At 45.1% G+C, this 15,177-nt stretch overlaps 1 protein-coding gene and 1 long non-coding RNA gene across 2 annotated transcripts in view; one reads left to right on the top strand and one right to left on the bottom strand.

Annotated features, from left to right (window-relative positions):
- LOC310709723 overlaps nt 1-15,177 on the top strand; it is a 60,784-nt gene that overhangs the window by 37,049 nt on the left and 8,558 nt on the right. The gene's annotated exons all lie outside the window — the stretch shown is intronic.
- The window catches only part of LOC310709718 (cytochrome P450 4B1-like), a 40,110-nt gene that overhangs the window by 22,556 nt on the left and 2,377 nt on the right, over nt 1-15,177 (bottom strand). The window contains exons 2-6 of the mRNA XM_083509770.1: nt 6,518-6,659; nt 4,137-4,181; nt 3,079-3,206; nt 2,086-2,216; nt 522-673 (exon numbers count right to left, since the gene is read on the bottom strand). Coding sequence (XP_083365896.1) covers nt 522-673; nt 2,086-2,216; nt 3,079-3,206; nt 4,137-4,181; nt 6,518-6,659 — 598 coding nt within the window. The remainder of the gene's footprint in view (nt 1-521; nt 674-2,085; nt 2,217-3,078; nt 3,207-4,136; nt 4,182-6,517; nt 6,660-15,177) is intronic.

Raw genomic sequence — 15,177 nt, 5'->3', positions numbered from 1 at the left:
AGGTCCAGTGCCAAGGGCCTTCTGATCGTTCCCTCGCTGCAAGAAGTCAAGTTACAGGGAATCAGGCAGAGGGCCTTCTCAGTGGAGGCACCTGCCCTGTGGAACACCCTTCCACCAGGTGTCAAAGAGGAAAACAACTACCAGACTTTTAGAAGACATCTGAAGGCACCCTGTTTAGGGAAGCTTTTAATGTTTAATAGATTATTGTATTTTAATATTCTGTTGGAAGCCACCCAGAGAGGCTGGGGAAACCCAGCCAGATGGGTGGGGTATAAATAAAAAAAATATTTTTATTTTTATTATCATCATCATCATCATTTAGATGGTGTTGTGCTTGTGGTTATGAAACCTTTTATTGGCTGAACTTTGAAGAGCTAACCACTTTTCAGTCCAAATTTTAGTCCACTAGGGCTTCTGAATGCCAGTTGCTGGGAACCACAGGAGAGGAGAATTCTCTTGTGTTCAGGTTCTGCTTTCTGGTTTCCCACAGAAGTTGTTGCCAGAAAGAAAAGATAACATACCTGTGTGATGGTGGGCTATTTTGCAAGCTTTGTAAAACTGACGCCCTTTGGAGCTCAACCAGTAAATGAGATCACTCTGATAAAATGGTGTTTTGATTCTGTGATCAATGAGGGAGTTGAGATCAAATACAGTCTGAATGTAGGAATTTTTCCTGTTAACAGTGAGAACAGGGAAACCAATATATTCACAGAATGAGGACAAAAAAGTGTAGGTTACATATTTATTAAAAATCCGATTTCTAGCTCCTTTCAGTCTGAGATCTGAAGTGGGTGGCACAGTTCTGGTCTTACTTTTATGGCTGTTTCCAGGGGGTGATGCAAGCTTGGGGAGCTCCCCAAGTTCCTTTTCTTTTCTTTTTATTTCTTCTAATAGTTCTGCTTTCTTTCTTTTTCTTTTCTTTGAATAGAGTTTTGGCGTATAAAATAACCCCTAATCACTGCCTCTTCTTCTTCTTTTGCATCTTGTACTATTTTCTCATCATTTAACAGAGATTCATTAAGTCTCTATCTTATTCCTTTTGTCCCACCTCTTTTTAAATTTAAAAACACTGGGTTATGATCTGAGATAGTGTTTGGTAAAATCTCTGTCTTATCTACTCTCCCTAATAGTGTCTTGGAAATCCATATAGCATCAATTCTGCTGGCAGATTTATTTGGCTTTGAAAAACAAGTAAAAGCTTTTTCTGTCAAATGTCTAAACCTCAATGAATCTTTTAATTCCAAATTTTCTATCAAATCAAAGAAACTTCGCGGGAGCTTTCCTTCTTTTCCTTCCTTTCCTCCTGAGGATCTGTCCAACTCTGGGTTGGTTACCCCGTTTAAATCTCCCAACAGTATTATTTTTTCCTCCATGTATTCCAGCATTCTATCTTCTAATTCCTTGTAGAATTCAGCCTTCTTTTCATTTGGTGCATATGCTCCTACTATTATCATTTCTTCCCTTTGATTTGCTATTATTATTATTATTATTATTATTATTATTATTATTATTATTCCGTTGAAATCCTTATAATAATTTTGGTTCTAGGCTTGATTTATTCATAGGGCTGCCTCTGAAGACAGTTTCAGAAACTTCAGCTGGTGTAGAATTTGGCAGCCAGGTAGCTCTCCAGGGCAAGGTGGTTTGAGCATATTACACCAATCCTGGCCAGACTGCATTTGCTGCCAATAGGTTTCTGATTACCTAGCCCCTCTCATGGTGAGCTAAGCCTGGCAGGACAGTTTCCTCTATGATCTTAACCCCTTCATGCATTAATTCAAGCATGCTGGTTACATGTGGCTGCTTATCCCACAATAAGGACAAACAAATTGGTCCAGAGGCTAGAGGCAGGAGATTCAGCCTAGGCAAAAAAAATATTTCTTCACATTTAAACTATAGAATTTGCCCTTCAAAGATGGAGTGAAGGCCATTATCTTGAATGGCTGTGTTTACCATATGCACATCTCATAAGTGACTGGAATCTTGGGCATGCTTCTCATGTCACTGCTAGTCCACGGCACAGAAAAGAAGGGCTGTAGCTGCCTGTGGCTCCCACCTTGTCTGAAATAGGCATCTTATACTCACCTGTCCGTTTCAGCATTTTTCTGGTAGCTGAAGGCACATTTCATAATAATATTGAGAGTCATCAGACTGACATGTTGAGACATCTCCACTGATGCTGTGCCATTCTTTGGTACCAGCTTTCCCCATATATCCTAATATTTTAGGAAAGGGACAGAAATGAGAAGTCTCATTCTGGGGAAGTCTCTAGAATGATTAGATGGATCATCAAATATGTCCAACAATGGATTTTGCTGCTTAATGTAATAGAATGAATGTTTACTGTGTCTCCCCCTTCTTTCTCCTTCCCTAATTCCATACAGCCCACAGCAGTATTGTCTCACACTGAACATAATGCACCTCCATGCTGCCCACTAATGTTCCCCTGAAATGACCACTACATTTGGGAAATGGTTTTGCCAAGGTGATGTGTGGCTGTCCTCTGAGAGAGACTTAGCTGTGTGCTTCAGAAGTTGCTGACTGAATGTGGACTCTCAAGGAAAGAAGACAGTTCAGGAGGTTCTCAGGAGCTAATGAACTGTTCATTAATTCACATGGCTATAGAGCAAAAAGTGATAGCACATAGCAGGCATCCCAGTCCCAAACTCTGGCTGAAAAGCTAATACAACACTGCACATCCTGTCAAAGTGATGCGTTTAAATACTCAACAAACAAAGCTGGTGGTAGTCAGCATCTGTCTGTCCTGAAAACGTTAATGAACTAATTAAGACAATATTAAGGTTCACAAGTCTGTGCATGAATTTTAAAATTCAATGCTGGTGTAAACTCATTGTCTGCAACCCAAAGGGCTGCTCAACTGGCTTCAGACTTTGACAGGGGCTTCTGACTCAAACCTTTCAAAATATTTTGGGATAAGGCAGAGGAAGTCTGATCAAAGAAAAAGAAAATATTAAAGGCCCTATGAGTCTACTCAAAGTAGGACTATAACCACGGCAGTAGATGAGCAAATTCTTAGACTGGAGCTGACCTCTTGAACGTAGCAATGGGGTTTCTTACCAGCATCTCCTTGACTGATTCTGCCATAAGAGTCACATAAGGCTTCAGAATATTGTAATGGAATCCGGGAGTCAGCAGTTTCCGGTGCTGCTGCCACTTTGGTCCATTCAAGATAATAAGCCCCTTTCCTGTCAGGAGAAGGGAGAAAAATGCAGAACAGAAGCCAAAGACAGCATTGTCTTTCTCTCTCTTTTTTAAAATAATATTTATTACTTTTACAACAATTTAAACACTACAAAAAAAAAGAAGAAAAAAGAAAAAAACAGTACATTACAATACAAAGACACTACATAACACTAAAACATTAAACTAACAAGACAAAACAAAAACAATTTGAAAACACATAAAAAAAGAGATTTCAATATATTATCTTTCTTTCACATATTTCCACGACCTCCTTACACCTCCCTTTTTGTATTCCACTTCTATTAATTATTTCAGCAATTCCTTTCCATCTTCCCCTGTTTTCTATCCTATAATTGTCTTAACACATTTTAACCTTATTTTACCTTTAATACTCTATTAATCTATTTGTACTTAATTCCTTATAACCTTTCTACTAAAGCCATATCACTTCATTCCAACATTCTTCTAGCATTCATTAATTTTACAATATTTCTGTAAATAGTCTTTAAACTTTTCCCAGTCTTCTTCCACCGACTCTTCTCCCTGGTCTCGGATTCTGCCAGTCATTTCTGCCAATTCCATATACTCCATCAACTTCATCTGCCATTCTTCCCTGGTGGGTAAATCTTGTGTCTTCCAATACTTCGTGATGAGTATTCTTGCTGCTGTTGTTGCATACATAAAAAAAGTTCTATCCTTCTTTAACACCAATTGGCCAACCATGCCCAGGAGAAAGGCCTCTGGTTTCTGCAGGAATATATATTTAAATACCTTTTTCATTTCGTTATAAATCATCTCCCAGAATGTCTTAATCCTTGGGCATGTCCACCAAAGGTGAAAAAATGTACTTTCAGTCTCATTACATTTCCAACATTTATTTATTATTTCGACAGTAAATACATAACAAAAAATTAGTGAGAGAAAATACATACCGATCCAAGGAATTAGGAAGTTGTATGCTACAAGAGCTTTAGGATCTGAATAGTGAGATAAATGAGAGAAAACTATTTTTGAGAACAAATTTAAATGTTTCATTTGCTAAATTGTACTCTGTTGCCTGAATCTAGGGGATTCCTATGGGCACCCAGAGCTCCCTCACTTGCCTCTCCTTGCTTTTCAGCAGCCAGATCCAAGGCACACTCCCACATCTTTGCACATGAGAATTAAGAGGAACAACCTTTGCAGGCCCAGCTTACTTCAAAGTGTGACTATTTCCTTGCCCAGCCTTGGGGATTCTGGCCATTTGTTGGGCAAATAATTGTGTTTCCCCAATTTCCAAAAGGTAGTATCCCAGTCTCTAATGTATCTGTTGAACTTTGTAGCCTGTAATGTTCCTTATCTAACAATCTGATTTGAGCATTAAAGATTCGGGGAGAACTAGAGCTGAGAGTACATAAAGAAGGCTGATCGCCAAAGAATTGATGCTTTTGAATTACGGTGCTGGAGGAGACTCTAGAGAGTCCCATGGACTGCAAGAAGATCAAATCTCTCCATTCTGAAGGAAATCAGCCCTGAGTGCTCACTGGAAGGACAGATCCTGAAGCTGAGACTCCAATACTTTGGCCACCTCATGAGAAGAGAAGACTCCCTGGAAAAGACTCTGATGTTGGGAAAGATGGAGGGCACAAGAAGAAGGGGACAACAGAGGATGAGATGGTTGGATACTGTTATCGAAGCTACCAGCACGAGCTTGACCAAACTGCGGGAGGCAGTGGAAGACAGGAGTGCCTGGCGTGCTGAGGGCTCTGCTAGGAGTGCCACGAAAGATGGCTGATAATACCATCTCTCCAGCTCCCATGAGGTAATTTAGAGGCTGAGATGGGAGTAATCAGCCTCCCAAATTCTTCCCGGTGTAAGGGAAGAGGCAGTCTCATCCGCGGATGCCCAACAAGCCACCCCCAAGTTTGTAAAGAAGGAGGGGGTGGGGGCACTGGATGGAAAGCCCTCGAAGGAGTTCGGATCTCCTTCATGAGTGCTCCTAGTTCTATTTCTTAAGATAAAAAAATGGATTTAAGACCTTGGACACGCTTCAGGTGAAGAAAGGGTAATTAATCTGCCAATTAAGCCAGCCACTGAGGAGCCAAGAGTGACGGAGAGGAAGAAAGATAACACCAAAGAATAACATCTAAGCCAGTATGTTGGAACGGAATGGAAAGGAGGGGGGATAAAACTTTTTCTTTTTCTACTACGATAATACCTAACAACCCACCCCCCAGAAGAACTGTCTACATTACTTATAGCAAGTGAGATCAGAAAATATAAACTGTGTGGAAATAACAATACTAACTAAAGCCTTTGTTCTTTGAATATTGGGAAGAAAATAAAAGACTCTCCTGTGATGCACTATTTAATAGAGATCCGCCATTATGGGATAGACCGAGTTGCAGAGATAAATAGTCATAGGGGGAGGCGAGCTCTTAATTTGTTATTATATCTGTACCGATTTGGCAAACCTCCCCTGGAAAGACTAATGTTTGATGCAACCTGTCTGAGAAAATTAATGAGCAAACGCCTAGATTTTATTTCATTGGAACTGAGAGAAGATGGCGTCTGCCACCAGAGAAGGACTTTTGGATTGATTTGGGATAAACACCAGTGTGTGAGGACATACTGCTAATAATAGACTTACCAGCTGCAAAAGAAAAGGAGAGTCATACAAATTTCACACAGAAGTATATTATTGTTCACTTCAACTCGCCTATGGAAACAACTCAGAGGCCATAAAAGAAAGAAGGATAACAACAGGAGGATTTAAAGAAAGAACTTTTGGAAATGGAAGGCAGTAGAAACATAAGATGATTGGACCCCACTGAACTTGAAGCATGGGAAGCCCCAACAAAAAATTATAATTTGGCAAAATATTTGGACTTTATGATATGTATTTGTATAATTTGGAATATTTAATGTGATCTGATTGGATTGTTAAAATGAAAAACCTAATAAAAATTATTATATATATATAAAAAAAGGAGTGCCTGGCGTGCTCTGGTCCATGGGGACACGAAGAGTTGGACCCGACTAAATAACTAAACAACAACAAGAGCTGAGAGTTGGAGCTCTTTGCCTGGCAGTGAGGGCCAGGCCACTGACTGGGACTGATGGGAGTTGTAGTTCAAAACATCTTGAGGGCACCTGTTTGGGGAAGGTTGCTTTAGGATGCCATTGAAACATGAATCACTTACATTTATATCTCGATAAAAGCAAAGAACCATGCAACGTACTGCACAGAGAGAAGTGCATGGATAATTTTGACAGCCTCTAGCATACTCATGTAACTGCACGATGAGAGGGACATAAGATACAAATTTCTTACCGCCTCTGCTGTACATGGCCTTTGCATATTCAGGGTGGTTGATGCACAGGAAAGCCAAGAAATTTCCATACCAACGTGGATAACAGTGCGGGTACTTTTCTGTCCATGCAGCTGCCTTCAGGAATTCTTCCTCAGGTTTCATCTGCATAATTTTATTTTCAAGATCGGTAATCAGTTTACAACTTGTTCATTGTGATTAATAGATGTGGTTTCAGATGTGAAAACAGATAAGTTTACAACTTTAAGCTGGTATGCACATGTAACAGTTGATTTATTGACCTGCTTGGCTCAATGCTAAAACCACAGTCTTTTAACATCTGCTTTCTTTCTGTTCTGTATTGGCCTCCCCTTACCAATTCCAACTGAATTTCTCAGGGAAAGGGGGGGAAAGGCCACCAATTTTTACAGTTCAAAAATCCCCCCCCCATACATTAGAATAAATTAAAACATCAGACATGTGTGCAAATCTGAGAATCATTCCCCCCTTTTCATAGGATTAGATAAGAGAAACAGATCCATCACAAATGCAAACAGGTGGAGGCCAAATAAGGAGCCAGGAAGTAGAGGTTGAATGTTGTGTTGAAATAGACGACAGACGAGTGACAAGTGTCATATGGGAGGCATCTCCCGAGCATGTCTCGGGGAGTCCCTTTTATTCAATATTACAGCATTGCCACATATGTGCTTGTTGCTGATTGGTTAACACAAATACAATGCAAGGGTTGCATATAGGCATTAATCATCAATAGATTAAAGGTTGGGAAAGGGAACACAGAATTGGACAGGCGTGAAGACCTCATATTAAACAGTTACTAGTGATTGATATAGCAAGACTTAAACTATAACTAGTGATTGATATAGCAAGACTTAAAAGAGCATAACCATCGCATACCGTAGATGTGGTCGACCATGCATTAAGAACAGGTCAGGATACAATGTTTCATGAACTCAATGTGAACTAAACATTCTAGGAAGGAATGTTTCAGCTTAGAGTGGTTTGCCAGACTCATGTGCAGAAGGAAAACTTCCCATCAGTTGAATGTGGGACTACAGATTACCCTGTTCAAATTGTCAGCCCTCCAGAAGGAGACTGAAATAGATATACAGTGGTACCTCGGTTTATGAACTTAATCCATTCCGGAGGTCCATTCTTAAACCAAAGCGTTCTTAAACCAAGGCATGCTTTCCCATAGAGTAATGGAAAATGGATTAATCCATTCCAGACAATGAAAAACAACCCCTAAAACAGCAATTTAACATGAATTTTACTATCCAACAAGACCATTGATCCAAAAAATGAAGGCAATAATCAATGTACTGTACTATAAAATAAATAAGACTGTATTGTAGATGATAAAAATTAAAATTATTATTTTTTCTTATGTGCACTGATGATAGTCATTGTTTGGATGGGGGGCTTTTATCCATTTCTGCAGTCACACAATCAACCAGTAGCTGAACTGGGTTCCACACAGTTACAAAAACAAGTCACAAGCCACAGTCACAAGTCAGTCTCATAAAATGAAGAACAAGTCACAGTCAAAAAAATGAAAAAGCAACACAAACAAAAACACAAAAAAGCAAAAACAAAAGCTTCAGATATCACCTCTGTGTTGTGTGGGTGCTCAACAGCCGACAGACTCAACAGGAAGCCTCTGATTAGCAGTGGGGGACTCAATTTACAAATGGAACATACTCAACAGGAAACGGAACATGTTGTGCTTCCAAGGAAAAGTTCACAAATCAAAACACCTACTTCTGAGTTTGCAGTGTTCTTAATCCAAGTTGTTCATAAACTAAGCTGTTCTTAAACCAAGGTACCACTTGAGGAGATTTCACCCCTCCCATACCCAAGAATCTCCTGATCATCTCCTGATGGTCTCTGCTGACTCTACAGAGAGGAGGAGGCGTGTCCTGCCTATCTACTTATTCTGCCCAGCAACATGTCAGTGTGTGTGAGAGAGAGAGTCAGTCAGTCAGTCAGTCAGTCAGTCAGTGTATTGGAGAAAGTGAGAGTTAGAGATTCTAGAGATAAGATTGCTGCTAAGTGCAGCTGCAGACTCTCAGTGTAGCATTGATTTATGCTTAGAATATTCAGCTCTGTATATATTTTGTATCATAGTTGTAGTTACAGAATAAAAGGAAGATATTCTACAGAGCTGCTCTCCGAGTGGTTTATACTCTGCAAGACTCTGCAAAACTCTGCTGTGCAACGACTGTATTATTGAGACAGTGAATCCGCTGCTCTCAGCTCTAAGCTGTGAGTCCACAGCACTGTGACCTGTTCCTGTGAGAAAGGAGGTCTCTGGCGGTGCTACCCAGCTCGCCTAGCCCAGTCAGGGTTGAGGTGCATGAGTCCAGTTGGTACACTGGCTCTAGGGCGATGCTGACATCGGTTATGGGCCCAGTCGTCGTTCCAGTCGTCTGACCTGACGTTGTTCCAGTCATCCCAGTCGTCCCAGTTGTCCCAGTCGCCAGAGGTTTCTGTTGCTGATTGCCGGACGGTGGAACGGACGCTGCATGCTGGACTGAGTTGCGGTGCCCAGAAGCAGAGCTGTTTTGGAGCAGAGTGTTCAAGCTGCCGCTGCTGCTTGATTTATGGAGGTATGTTGCTGACTGCCAAAGGAAGAAGATAGCATCCCTGTTTGCCTGTTAATTGCGCTCTGAGTGGGAGAGAGAGTGGCTGAAGGAGTCAAGGCTTTATCTGTGTTGCACGAGGGAAGTGTCTTGCTCTAAGTAATAGCAGACATGGCCTGTGCACATTCTGGCCAGATGGCTCTGTCCTTTCCTCTCCTCACGCCTGAAACCTATGCAGTTTGGCAAGTAAAGATGAAAGCACTTTTACAGAGGGAGAAGCTATTTCACACGATAGAAGATGACCCTCCAGATAAGGATGATGATGATTGGGCTGAGTGGCATGCTGCAGATATGAAAGCCCGAGGGACAATTGTTTTGAGTGTTTCAGACCACTTGCTGGTGAACTTAGAGGGTCAAGAGACTGCACAAGCTGTTTGGCATAAGTTGAAAGATATGCATCTGAGGCAGAATGCTGGTTCCAGTGTAATTTTCTTTAAGAAGCTGTGCAGGCTGCAGTTGGAGAAAGGTGGTGATTTGCCTAGCCATCTATCTCAATTAAAGCGTCTCAGACAGGACCTTGTTCAGCGAGACCTGGCTATTTCAGAGGCTGTATTTGCAATGCTTATGATCAATAGCCTAGATGAGTCTTATGATGGAATAGCTGCCCAGATTTCCACAATGCCTTCTGACCGGCTAACAGAAGATTATGTGTCTAGCGTGCTCCTGAATGAGTGGGATCGCAGACAGGCTGTTAGAGAAAGCCGGGACAATGGTGCTGTTAAAAATGTGCTTGAAAATGTGCCTGAGTCTTCAGCAGGGGAAAGTGAAAGTGAAACTGCTGCTGTTAAAGCTTTGAAATTGAAGCGGTGCTTTTCGTGTGGAGCACAAGGCCACAGCTTAAGAGGCCGCACGAGGCACCGGAACACCACTGCTGCTGCTGCACCGTGAGTTGGGAAGGCCGCTCCCTCCCCAGGCTGATTCCACCAGGCCCAGGGGGCGGGGCCAGACTGACTCACCACTGCCACAGCTTAAGAGGCCGCACGAGGCACCGGAACACCACGGCTGCTGCTGCATTGTGAGTTGGGAAGGCCGCTCCCTCCCCAGGCTGATCCCACCAGGCCCAGGGGGCGGGGCCAGACTGACTCACCACTGCCACAGCTTAAGAGGCCGCACGAGGCACTGGAACACCACTGCTGCTGCTGCATTGTGAGTTGGGAAGGCCGCTCCCTCCCCAGGCTGATCCCACCAGGCCCAGGGGGCGGGGCCAGACTGACTCACCACTGCCACAGCTTAAGAGGCCGCACGAGGCACCGGAACACCACTGCTGCTGCTGCATTGTGAGTTGGGAAGGCCGCTCCCTCCCCAGGCTGATTCCACCAGGCCCAGGGGGCGGGGCCAGACTGACTCACCACTGCCACAGCTTAAGAGGCCTCATGAGGCACTGGGACACCATTGCTGCGGCTCCACCGTGGGGGTTGAGGAAGGCCGCTCCCTCCTGTAGGCACACTCTTCCAGGCCTAGGGGGCGGGGCCCACACTCGCCACCGCTACTGTTTTAAGGACACTGATGTTGCCGCGGCAAATGCTTAATATGTTTTTATATATTTTAAAATGTTTTATAGGGGTTTTTATTTTTTATTTTGTTGTCCCACCGTGAACGGTGGTTTTTATTGATGTATTTTTATTTTGTTCTGTTTAGTTTGGTTTGGGGTTGGTTATTGTGTGGGGTGGGGATTTGTTGTGTTGGCACAATTGTTTTTGATTTGATTTGTTTCTATTCTGTAAATGGAGGTTGGTTTGAGGCTTGGGATTGCTACCGTAGTGGGGCGAGGGAGGTATGGCGGTGGGGGCAGATATCATAGGCGAAGGGGATCGAGATATGGATATGCTCGTACCCCTTCCAATCTGCGCCCCATCCCGAGGGACGAAGGTAGGGTGAGCAAGGATTACTCACCTCCGTCACTGGTGTTGTGCAATGCCAGGTCTATAGGCAAAAAAACCGCCACCCTGCGAGACTTCTTCACCTCGCAAGGGGTTGACCTGGCTTGTGTGACGGAGACCTGGGTGCGCGAAGGGGAAACTGTTACCTTACGAGAGATGGCGCCCCCAGGTTTCTCCGTCCTCCACCAGTCGCGGACTGTGGGCCGGGGGGGAGGGGTGGCAATATTAATCCGGGAAAAGTGTTCTTTCAGGGCTCTACCATCGCCATCGATCCCCGGCATTGAATGTGTTGGCCTAGTGTGGGGCTCCGAGGAGAGCTTGGCTGTCTGGCTGGTGTACCGGCCACCTAGCGCACCAGCAGCCACCCTGTCAGGCCTGCTGGAGGCGGTGGCCGGCTGGGCCTTGGAGTTCCCCAACCTATTGGTACTGGGGGACTTCAACATCCATGCTGATGCCACTCCCTCCTCACAGGCTCTGGACCTGGTGTCTTCCATGGCGACACTAGGGCTCTCCCAGTTTGTTTCGGGCCCCACACATCAAGCAGGCCACACGCTGGATTTGATCTTTGGCGCCGGTATAGATGTGATCATGTCTCCCTCGATGAAGGTGCCATGGTCTGATCACTACGCTCTGAAAGCCAGGATTGACTTTCCACCCCCACCCTGCTTAGGTGGCGAGCCAATTTGGGCTCGCCCGCAGAGGCTGATGGACCCTGATAGATTCCGTCAAGCCTTGCGGGACCTTGCTCCCCCTGGCGACTCATTGACTGAGCTTGTTGAGGGCTGGAATACCCAGCTCCTGGCAGCCATCGATGAGATCGCACCTAAGCGCCCTCTGCGACCCCGCAGAAACCGGGCTCCCTGGTTTACCGAGGAGCTTCGGAAAATGAAGCGGGACCTCAGACGGCTAGAGCGAGTATGGCGGGGTGCCCGTGACGGAGCCTCAAGAACATCTTATAGGGTTTTTATGAAAACCTATGAGATGGCAGTGAAGGCCGCTAAGAAGTCTTACTTCTCGGCCTCCATTGCATCCGCTAGCTCTCGCCCGGCGCAATTATTTAGTATAATCCGGTCTTTAACGTCCCTTGAAGGACAGCCAAATTTAAATAACAATCTGACACATAGCTGTGAGGCATTTGCGAGCTTTTTTGCGGAGAAGGTCTTGTCGCTCCGCCATGACCTCCCTGCCAATTTGGATACAATAAAGGAACTGGAGGCCCCTCGACTGTCCTCGGGTCCAGTATTGGACCACTTTGACCGGATATCTCCAGCCGATGTGGACAGATTCCTCCAAGCTGGAAAGCCCACCACCTGTCCTCTTGACCCGTGCCCGTCATGGCTGATTAGAGCATGTCCAGACGAGGTGCGGGGCCCCCTGGGGGATATCATCAATCTGTCCCTTGGCACCGGGATATTCCCAGGGGAACTGAAGGAGGCGGTGGTGCGTCCGCTCTTAAAGAAAACATCGTTAGATCCCTTAGATCTATCCAATTACCGCCCGGTCTCGAATCTTCCATTCCTGGGTAAGGTGATTGAGAGAGCGGTTGCTGAACAGCTTGGTAGGTTTCTGGATGAAACATCTGCTTTGGATCCATTCCAGTCCGGCTTCCGTGCTGGTCATGGGACCGAGACGGCTCTGGTCGCCCTAACAGATGATCTCCGCAGGCAGCTGGATCAAGGCGGGTCGGGGCTGCTGATTCTTCTAGATCTGTCAGCAGCCTTTGACATGGTCGATCACGAACTCCTGGACCACCGCCTTGCCGATGTGGGGATCCAGGGCACAGTCCTTCAATGGCTGCGCTCGTTTCTCTCTGATCGGGGACAGAGGGTGGCGCTTGGGGGGGAATTGTCATCGCGTCACTCCTTGGTGTGTGGAGTGCCGCAGGGTGCGATTCTCTCCCCGATGCTTTTTAACATCTTTATGCGCCCCCTCGCCCAGCTTGTCCGGAGTTTTGGGCTGGGCTGCCATCAGTATGCTGATGACACCCAACTCTATCTGTTGATGGATGGCCATCCTAACTCGGCCCCAGACACACTGACCAGATGTCTGGAAGCTGTGGCTGGATGGTTACGTGGGAGCCGGTTGAAGTTAAATCCTTCGAAGACAGAGGTCCTCTGGCTGGGGCGGGACGATATGGGATCGAGGGGGCAACTCCCATCTCTTGCGGGGGTGCAATTGGTGCCAGCACCGTCCGTTAGGAGTTTGGGTGTAATCTTCGATACCTCCCTTTCTATGGAGGCACAGATTACAGCTATAACAAAGGCGGCATTTTTCCATCTCCGCCAAGCTAAGCAGTTGGCCCCTTATCTCTCTCGCCCTGACCTAGCCACTGTGATCCATGCGACGGTCACCTCCAGACTGGATTATTGTAACTCGCTCTACGTGGGGCTGCCCTTGAGACTGACCCAGAAACTCCAGCGGGTGCAGAATGCCGCAGCGAGACTCCTTACAGGGTCTTCGCCGCGGGATCACATTCATCCGGTGCTATACCAGCTGCACTGGCTCCCGGTGGAGTACAGGATCAGGTTTAAGGTGCTGGTTTTAACCTTTAAAGCCCTATACGGCCTAGGGCCCTCGTACCTACGGGACCGCCTCTCCTGGTATGCCCCACAGAGAAACCTACGGTCTACAAATAATAACACCCTCAAGGTCCCAGGCCTCAGAGAGGTTAGGCTGGCCTCAACTAGAGCCAGGGCCTTCTCGGCTGCAGCTCCAACCTGGTGGAATGCTCTGTCACAAGAGACTAGGGCCCTGCGGGATCTGACATCTTTCCGCAGGGCCTGCAAGACAGAGTTGTTCCGCCAAGCTTTTGGTCAGGGCGCAGCCTGACTCCCTCCTCTGGCAACCGGCACAGAATTTTGTTTAATCGGTTGCCATCAATTTGATTTTAACTAATTTTTATAATGAAATATTTTTAGAATGTGTTATTATTTGATTGTTATTTGATTGTTGTTAGCCGCCCTGAGCCCGGCTCAGCTGGGGAGGGCGGGATATAAATAAAATTTATTATTATTATTATTATTATTATTTGAGTTTCCAGTGCAAGAAATCTTCAAAGAAGAAGGGAAACTTCAGAGGCAGAGGGGGAGGAGGAAGAAATCCCCAAGCACCTGCTACTTCAAAGGCCTTGATCTCTCGCTGTTCCAGTCAACGTGGGCGGAGTTTCTTCGTGGTCGACTCTGGCTGTTCAAACCACGTGGCCAAAGACAAGAATCTCTTTGTTCAGCTTGAGAAGCAAGAGAAAGAAATTCATCAAGCAGATGGGAGAGTTCTCACGAGTGTGGCTCAGGGAACTGTGTTCTTAAAGAGCCTGAATGCAACTATTAAGAATGTCCTGTATGCGCCTGATATTCAGGACAATTTGTTGAGTGTTTCCCAGCTTGATCGTCAAGGGTTTAAGGTGGTGTTTGCTAAATCTCGCTGTGAAATTCTTAGAGATGGCAAGCTCATTCTGTATGCAAAATGTGTAAATGGTTTGTACCAATTGCCTTTTGTTTCAGGTACAGGCACTGCAGAAGCAACTGAGAAAGAGTGTTGCAATTTATCTGTTGATAAGAATGAGAAGTTGCATGACCAATGTATTCATTATTACCACCGTATTTATGGTCATTTGAATTTCCAGGCTGTGGCAAAAATGCCTGATATGGTTCAGGGTATGAAGTTGAAAGAATGTCCCTACCACATGAAATGTGTTTCTTGTGCTGAGAGTAAGGCAAGGCAAGCTCCCAAAGGTACAGAGTCTGGGAGAGAGGCCAAGAAACCATATGAAGTCATTCATGCAGACTTAGTGGGGCCCCTAGCACTCTCTAGAGGCAATTCAAGGTTTTTCATGGTTCTGATAGACTCCTATTTGAAATATGTTTGGATCTATATGCTGCAGAAAAAGTCTGAAGCCTTTACCAAGTTTCGCCAGTTTTGTAAATGGCTCAGAAATGTACATAATGAGAATGTACGTTGTCTTTTCACAGACAGGGGTGGAGAGTTTTGCTCAGAAAAGTTTGAGAGTTTTCTTTCTGAACAGGGCATTGAGCACAGGACGGCCACGCCCAGATCACCCTGGCAGAATGGTTTATGTGAGAGAGTGAACCAGACCCTGCAGCAAGGAATCAGAACACTGTTACATGATTCGGGGCTGCCCAATCC

Source organism: Podarcis liolepis (genome assembly GCF_965112155.1).
Source record: "Podarcis liolepis genome assembly, chromosome: 6".
NCBI classification, from domain to species: Eukaryota; Metazoa; Chordata; class Lepidosauria; order Squamata; family Lacertidae; genus Podarcis; species Podarcis liolepis.
Note: the sequence above shows the minus strand (reverse complement) of the source record. Positions and strands in the feature narration are given on the sequence as shown.